The sequence below is a fragment of the Apium graveolens genome, chromosome 6 (genome assembly GCF_009905375.1).
Source record: "Apium graveolens cultivar Ventura chromosome 6, ASM990537v1, whole genome shotgun sequence".
NCBI classification, from domain to species: Eukaryota; Viridiplantae; Streptophyta; class Magnoliopsida; order Apiales; family Apiaceae; genus Apium; species Apium graveolens.
In genome coordinates this window covers 24,644,807-24,653,736 of record NC_133652.1, presented here as the reverse complement: position 1 = coordinate 24,653,736, position 8,930 = coordinate 24,644,807, and the positions used below count along the sequence as shown (strand labels likewise).

At 34.8% G+C, this 8,930-nt stretch overlaps 1 protein-coding gene across 1 annotated transcript; it reads right to left on the bottom strand.

Annotated features, from left to right (window-relative positions):
• Positions 1-1,677: 1,677 nt before the first annotated feature.
• Positions 1,678-3,930, bottom strand: LOC141664792 (uncharacterized). The gene is made up of 2 exons (XM_074470746.1): positions 3,682-3,930; positions 1,678-2,343 (listed from the first exon to the last, which is right to left on the bottom strand). Exons 1-2 carry the CDS (start codon positions 3,928-3,930, stop codon positions 1,678-1,680), a joined length of 915 nt encoding a protein of 304 aa, XP_074326847.1.
• Between the last annotated feature and the right edge of the window lie 5,000 nt (positions 3,931-8,930).

The window sequence follows — 8,930 nt, the reverse complement described above, 5'->3', positions numbered from 1 at the left end:
GCACTGAGTTCAAGAATTTGATAATGGAAGATTTCTGCAAAAACCATGGAATTAAGCAGGAATTTTCTGCTCCTGGAACTCCACAGCAAAATGGAGTTGTTGAAAGGAAGAATAGAACCCTCATTGAAGCTGCACATACAATGCTTGAATGTAACAACCCGCACTTCCGGACTATTAAATTCTAAATCGAAAACTAAAAATAAAATATATTATTACTCGATAATTCTAATAGATCACGAAATTCAAAGCAGCGGTCAAACTCAATAATCAAAATCATAAAAATAGAGACGCAGCTCCACAAATCCGATAATAATTGTCTAACAGATAATTAAATTTATTCTCTAAAAACAAAATCTTTATTCTAATTCAAATAGCACAAACGAAGCAGCACAGATCTCCACATAGTTCTCATTCCTTAATCTTAATATGCTCCAAATTCCGAACCTGAAATGTTAAAAGGGGTGAGCTACACAGCTCAGCAAGTACAAATTGACTAACTTTTAAACAGAAAAACAATGGGTGTTTTGATAAAACGATTTTTCTTAAAACAATAATAATTTTGTAAAACATTTTCTAAAATAAATCCAACCCAAAGTTTTATATTTTAAAATTCAGAATTTAAAACAGAACAGAGCAGAATTTATAACAGTACAGATTTTATAACAGATCTGAGCAGAATAAAACAGAACGAAACGATAATTCTTATAAATACCACAGTCTTGATCTACGGCCACACTTTGCCAGTAGCCGGCATCTAATTCTTATTCTTATTCTTTATACCACACTTTGCCAGTGGTCGGCATCTAAAGTTCAATAATTACGCGCCCTTAATAGGTATCTAAAGTTGCACACTTGTGCGCCTACTAAGGGTATCTAAGGCTAGTTCCGGAACTATAGCGTAAATTACGAACGGTTCGAAAACGTAGAGACTGGGTTCTAAAATTCACAAATACTTATATCTTATAATTTCGAAATCAAAGTTTTTATATCTTATATGAAATTAAAAACAGAACTGAAATATCTTTTCGGAAATTTAAAAGTAAGTCAAAAGGTACTTACCTCAAAGCCTGACCAGATCTGAATTTACTCTTTTTGACCCTCTAAACGATATTTTCTTGAAAAACACGAAACACGAAAGCTGAAGATAACGAAAAGACCTTTCTGAAAAGTCCAGAATCACTGAATTCTGACTTACGATGAATTTTCTACGAATTTTACAAGACAGCTGATTTTTGCTGAGAAAGTCCTACGAATTTTAATGATAAAAACAAGGAATACGAATATGGTGTATTTATAACGATACAAAACCCTATATCTCAACTAGGAAATAATAATATTTCCTCCTAAAGATTTACAACCTCTCCAAGTAAATTCCATAAATAAAATATTTGATACACACAATTACCTAAACTAAAAAAATTTCGATTTTCTAAATTATTCTTACACTTATTTCCACAAATAACAAATCTTTTCACAAATCAACTACCTTGCACAAAATGTTTTCAGAATATTCTAATTTTAAAATATTTATCTAGACAAATTAATATCTAATTTCTAATAAATAAATTAAAAATAAAATTAGGAATTTTACATTCTTCCCTCCTTAAAAGAATTTGGTCCCCAAATTCACATAACATAAATAAATTAAATAAGTCACTAAAGAAAAGAAATCATACCTTAATTGCGATAGTTGTCATTTCCTGTCAGCTGAAACACACGTCCTTTGCCCATCTTGTTATCTGCTTCCTTCCTTGGTGGCGGTGGCGGATTGTGCGGACAATTCGAAATCTTATGTCCTACTTCTCCGCAATGAAAACAAGCACCTGTATTCCAACGACAGACTTTGTCCGGATGATTCTTGCCGCACCTGGTACACGTCTCTCGATCACCTTGACCCCCGATGTTATCGTACACGTGTGGCTTCTTGAGTGGTCCCCCTTGAAAAGATTGCCCACTAGTTTGAGTGAACCGCCTCTTATTCCAACTGCCAGACGCCTTTTCAGATTCTGCCAAGCCCCTTTCGATCACTAACGCCTTGTTGAGGACAGCCTCGTACGTCTGAAGTTCAAACGACGCCACTGAATTCCTGATGTCACTTCGAAGTCCCTCCTCTAATCTTCGTGCTCGACTGCTCTCATCTGCTACTAGGGTCGACGCGTACTTCGCAAGCTTTGCAAATTCTGCTTCGTATTCAATGACGGTTCTTCCACCTTGTTGAAGTCGAATGAAGTCCCTCTCTTTCTGCAGACGAACTGTTCTCGGAAAGTACTTGTCCTCTAAAGCCTTCTTGAACTTTGCCCAAGTGTACGGTTCATGATTTTCTTCAAGATTTGTCGTCTCATTCTACTGTAACAGCCCGCACTTCCGGACTATTAAATCTAAATACAAAACTAAATTCTAATACAATTATTAATCCAAAATCCTATTACAAAAGTGACTATTACAAAAGCGCAGCTAACGGAAACGGTCCAAAAGTCAATCTACTCCAAAACTAAGGTCCTCGAACTCCAATGCTATACAACTCGAATCTCGGACGAAACCTGAAATTGTAAGTAATGAGCTATACAGCCCAGCAAGAAAATAATCGATCCAACTAGTAGGCCAAGTAACACATACACATATTAAAAAAATACGATAATTAATATGAACGGAAACGGTCCAAAAGTCAATCTACTCCAAAACTAAGGTCCTCGAACTCCAATGCTATACAACTCGAATCTCGGACGAAACCTGAAATTGTAAGTAATGAGCTATACAGCCCAGCAAGAAAATAATCGATCCAACTAGTAGGCCAAGTAACACATACACATATTAAAAAAATACGATAATTAATATGATACGATATAAGAAACAAACACTTTTGATACATATTCTTATTCTTATTCGATACACATAGCACATAAACAACAATAATTCAAAATCCATAACCCATGCCACGACCACTACAACCCGGTGATAACGGTCCTAAATTTTCATAAAACTGTCACTACAATCCGGTGACTGCGGTCCTAAATTCTTATTCGATATTTTCACAAACCATGGCACAAATCAGAGATCTAAAATTATCGTCTACACACCACATATATACAACAATACGTATACTTGTAACACATAATACATTCAAAAATATCATCACTTAGCCCATATTTTGATAATCAAATATAAACGCATAACATACAATTTTGAAAACACTAGTAAGATCGATCGAAAACTTACCTCTAAAACTGACCAGATCTGAATATAGCCTTTTTGACCCGCTAAACGACGTTATCTTGGAAAATACAAAGCACGAAAGTTGTAGAGAATGAAAATACCTTTCCGAAAAGCCCAGAGTCACTGAATTCTGACATACTATGAATTTTCTACGAATTTTACAAGACTGCTGATTTTTGCTGAGAAGAGCCCTTACGAATTTTAATACTTAAAACGAGGAGGATGAATAAGGTGTATTTATAACGAGACAAAACCCTATATCTTAAACTACAAGTTATCCATATTAGAATTGGATCCAAATTTTAGGCTCATTAGTCTAACCCAATTTTAAATCCTAGTCCTTATCTAATTTTAATCCTTTTTTATTCTATTATTCTTTTATTAATCGAATTCTAAAAATTACGGGATATTACACATAAGCCACCAGTCGTAAGCGCTTCCTTGCAATTGGTACACAGCTAAGGTCACCTTCTGTTCCTCATTGCTCCCCAGAAGTCCGAAAGCTTTTTCCATCTCTTGGATCCACATCTCAACGATAGCCGGGTCTGTAGCTCCATCAAAAGTTGGCGGGTTCAAACGCTTGAATTGAGAGACGATGTTGGGCTTCGGTTGCTGATTCACAAGTACAGCTAGAGTTTCAGCCAGCTGGTCAAAGACGTTTCCTCCTTCATCATTATTGCCCTGATTTTCATTGTTGTTCTGATTTTCTCCATCCATCTTTACTAGAACACACAAAACAAATTCTAAACTTATAGTCAATAATCAAAAAAAACACAAAAGTCAAACATATCAAATAATCACACAAATAAATGCCCTAAATCCAAAATAATTTTCTAAGACCTATACGATAGTCTAAAGGATCACATCCTAGGGAATGTACTAGTCCCATACCTAATACACTCCGAAGGACAGCCTGGCTCTGATACCAACTGTAACGACCCGCACTTCCGGACTATTAAATTCTAAATCGAAAACTAAAAATAAAATATATTATTACTCGATAATTCTAATAGATCACGAAATTCAAAGCAGCGGTCAAACTCAATAATCAAAATCATAAAAATAGAGACGCAGCTCCACAAATCCGATAATAATTGTCTAACAGATAATTAAATTTATTCTCTAAAAACAAAATCTTTATTCTAATTCAAATAGCACAAACGAAGCAGCACAGATCTCCACATAGTTCTCATTCCTTAATCTTAATATGCTCCAAATTCCGAACCTGAAATGTTAAAAGGGGTGAGCTACACAGCTCAGCAAGTACAAATTGACTAACTTTTAAACAGAAAAACAATGGGTGTTTTGATAAAACGATTTTTCTTAAAACAATAATAATTTTGTAAAACATTTTCTAAAATAAATCCAACCCAAAGTTTTATATTTTAAAATTCAGAATTTAAAACAGAACAGAGCAGAATTTATAACAGTACAGATTTTATAACAGATCTGAGCAGAATAAAACAGAACGAAACGATAATTCTTATAAATACCACAGTCTTGATCTACGGCCACACTTTGCCAGTAGCCGGCATCTAATTCTTATTCTTATTCTTTATACCACACTTTGCCAGTGGTCGGCATCTAAAGTTCAATAATTACGCGCCCTTAATAGGTATCTAAAGTTGCACACTTGTGCGCCTACTAAGGGTATCTAAGGCTAGTTCCGGAACTATAGCGTAAATTACGAACGGTTCGAAAACGTAGAGACTGGGTTCTAAAATTCACAAATACTTATATCTTATAATTTCGAAATCAAAGTTTTTATATCTTATATGAAATTAAAAACAGAACTGAAATATCTTTTCGGAAATTTAAAAGTAAGTCAAAAGGTACTTACCTCAAAGCCTGACCAGATCTGAATTTACTCTTTTTGACCCTCTAAACGATATTTTCTTGAAAAACACGAAACACGAAAGCTGAAGATAACGAAAAGACCTTTCTGAAAAGTCCAGAATCACTGAATTCTGACTTACGATGAATTTTCTACGAATTTTACAAGACAGCTGATTTTTGCTGAGAAAGTCCTACGAATTTTAATGATAAAAACAAGGAATACGAATATGGTGTATTTATAACGATACAAAACCCTATATCTCAACTAGGAAATAATAATATTTCCTCCTAAAGATTTACAACCTCTCCAAGTAAATTCCATAAATAAAATATTTGATACACACAATTACCTAAACTAAAAAAATTTCGATTTTCTAAATTATTCTTACACTTATTTCCACAAATAACAAATCTTTTCACAAATCAACTACCTTGCACAAAATGTTTTCAGAATATTCTAATTTTAAAATATTTATCTAGACAAATTAATATCTAATTTCTAATAAATAAATTAAAAATAAAATTAGGAATTTTACATTGAAGAAGCAAAGCTTCCAACCTATTTCTGGGCTGAAGCTGTGCAGACTGCTTGTTTTACTCAAAATGCAACACTCATTAACAAGCAAGGAAGAACACCATATGAGTTGGTGAAGAAAAAGAAGCCAAATCTGAAGTACTTTCATGTATTTGGATGCAAGTGTTTTGTTCTCAAGACTCATCCTGAACAGCTATCTAAATTTGATCTAAAAGCTGATGAAGGAATCTTTGTTGGATATCCACTTTCCACAAAAGCCTTCAGAGTCTATAATTTGAGAACAAGAGTGGTCATGGAATCTATCAATGTCTCTTTTGATGACAAGAATATTACTGGTCTTGAAGATTTTATTGATCATGATCAGCTGAGATTTGAAAATGAAGACTCAAATTCTGATACTGAAAATCCTGACAGTCTAAGTCCTGATACTGTAAACTCTGATGGATTAAACTCTGATGTTATTGAAACTATGGTGACTACGCCAAAGGAAGATGCACCTATGTAGGGGGAGCATACTCAAGAACATACCACATCTCAAGAAGCATCAGAACATACATCTGGCACTTCAAGTTCTGATTCGTCAAGTTCTGATAAGCCAAGTTTTGATAGTTCTGAAAATCTAAATTTTGAAGAATCCAACTCAGAGAGCATAGTTTCAGGGGGAGCATCGGAAAATGAAAATGAAGATAGCATGGATCATAGGGGAGCATCCAGTTCTAGAGAAAACCTTCCATCTGCAAGGAAGTGGACTAAATCACATACACCTGATTTGATAATTGGAAATCCTGATGCAGGTATCAGAACTAGAACAGGTACTTCAAACGAATGTCTTTACAATTCTTTTCTCTCTCAGACTGAGCTAAAGAAAGTGGAAGAAGCTCTTCAAGATGCTGATTAGGTGCAAGCAATGCAGGAAAAGTTAAATGAATTTGAAAGAAACGAAGTCTGGACCCTAGTGCCAAGACCAAAGAATAGATCTGTTGTTGGTACAAAGTGGGTATTCAGAAACAAAACTGATAGTGATGGCATAATTACAAGGAATAAGGCAAGGCTGGTTGTAAAAGGATATTCTCAACATGAGGGAATTGATTATGATGAAACATTTGCACCAGTTGCTAGGTTAGAAGCCATAAGGATATTTTTGGCTTATACTGCTCACAAAAAGTTTACTGTCTTTCAAATGGATGTGAAAAGTGCTTTTCTCAATGGAGAATTGGAGGAGGAAGTATATGTTGAACAACCTCCAGGCTTTGTAGATTCCAAACATCCAGATTATGTCTACAGGCTTGATAAAGCACTTTATGGACTTAAGCAAGCTCCCAGAGCATGGTATGAGACTTTAGCTCAGTTTCTTCTGGAAAGTGGATTTAACGGAGGAACTATAGACAAAATACTGTTCTACCTCAACCATGGAAAGGACTTACTTCTGGTCCAGATTTATGTTGATGATATCATTTTTGGGTCTACAAATGACAGACTTTGCAAGAAGTTTGCCAAACTGATGCAGTCAAGGTATCAGATGAGTATGATGGGGGAACTTAGCTATTTTCTGGGCCTTCAAGTCAAGCAGAATGAAGAAGGCACCTTTATTTGTCAAACTAAGTACACCAGAAACTTGCTGAAGAAATTTGGAATGCAAGATTGTTCAAGTGCATCCACTCCCATGGCCACTGCAACAAAACTGGATAAGGATACTGGTAAATCAGTAGATATTACTGATTACAGAGGTATGATTGGCTCTCTACTCTATCTAACTGCTAGTAGACCTGATATCAAGTATGCTACCTGTCTTTGTGCAAGATTTCAAGCAGATCCAAGAGAACCTCACTTAACAGCTGTGAAAAGAATTTTCAAGTATCTTAAAGGCACAACTGATCTGGGATTGTGGTATCCCAGAGAATCAGATTTTAAACTAATAGGTTACTCAGATGCAGATTTTGCAGGTTGCAAAATTGACAGGAAAAGCACAAGTGGAAGCTGCCAATTTCTTGGAGGCAGATTGGTTTCTTGGTTTAGCAAGAAACAAAAGTCAATTTCCACATCAACTGCAGAAGCAGAATATATTGCTGCAGGAAGCTGTTGTGCACAGATTCTTTGGATGAAGAATCAGTTACTGGATTATGGGTTAAGATATTTCAAAATCCCTATTTACTGTGATAATCAAAGTGCTATTGCTATGACAGGTAATCCAGTTCAACACTCTATGACAAAGCACATCAGCATCAGGTACCACTTCATCAGGGAACATGTGGATGAAGGTACAGTGGAATTACACTTTGTTTCAACAGATCAACAACTAGCAGATATCTTCACAAAACCATTGTGTGAAGCTACTTTTACAAGATTGGTAAATGAACTTGGATTGGTTTTAGGTTCTTTCTCTAAATCTGCTTAGTTTTGTTCTGTTGCATCAGACTTTATGATCAGTATTTACAAGAATTCAATCTCTTTGTGTCTTCTGTGCTTAATTGAAAAATGTGTTTAAGTACTGACTATTGTCTGATAAATGTTTCTAAACTCTGATAGTGATATGTCTATTTAGGTTACTATTCAATCCTATGAGGATAACTGTGCTAGATGCTGACCTAGTAGTCTTCAATAAATAAGGGATCCCATGTAAGAAGTAATTATTTCTGTGGAAATCTATTGACACAAGCAAATTCTGATAATTGAGCTTAGTTGAGTTTACTTTGTCTATCTTATTACTAAGTCACAAACTAGAATAATGCTATTCATCTGTTAAATTCTGATGCTAGTAAATCTGTTGAATGTACTAAGTGCTGATAAACCTCACTTATCAAAATAAAAAGAAAGAGAAACAAGGATTAAAAATCAGGCACTCCTTTGAGATCTAGAGTAAAAATGTGGAAGGGAAGACCCAAGTGCATTGCTGGTATTAAGTAATATGCATCAAAAAAGCAGATAAAATATTTTCTTGGTGACTTTTCACACTCTATGATTACTGGAGAAATAATCTGATAATAGCATAAATTCTGATAAGCAGTCGTGACTCACTTACACTGAGAAGCCACTGTAAAATAGAATTTAAAAAGATGCACAAAATTAGCACAAAATAGTTGAGGTGGACTCAAGCATGAATTCATTCAATAGTAGGTTTCAGAATATTGACAGGTTTTTAGTAAAGTTTTAGTTATGCCTTATTTTTAAGATGTACTGAAGTGAATCAGACTTTTCTCTTTGTCTGATATTTAGCTTAATGCACACACTAACCACTCCATATGAATGATGAAAATCACTGTGGGGATCTATGTTGTTTTAAATGAATAGTCATTGTGTCACATTGCACAAATTCTGAGGACAAGTTCTGATTGCATGTTCTGATGAT

Excerpts from the sequence above, each read along its gene's own strand:
- LOC141664792 (XM_074470746.1), bottom strand. The coding sequence starts at position 3,930 with ATGGATGGAGAAAATCAGAACAACAATGAAAATCAGGGCAATAATGAT. Across the intron at positions 2,344-3,681 it reads GGAGCAATGAGGAACAGAAG|AATGAGACGACAAATCTTGA; the intron begins GTGACCTTAGCT and ends CTGTTACAGTAG.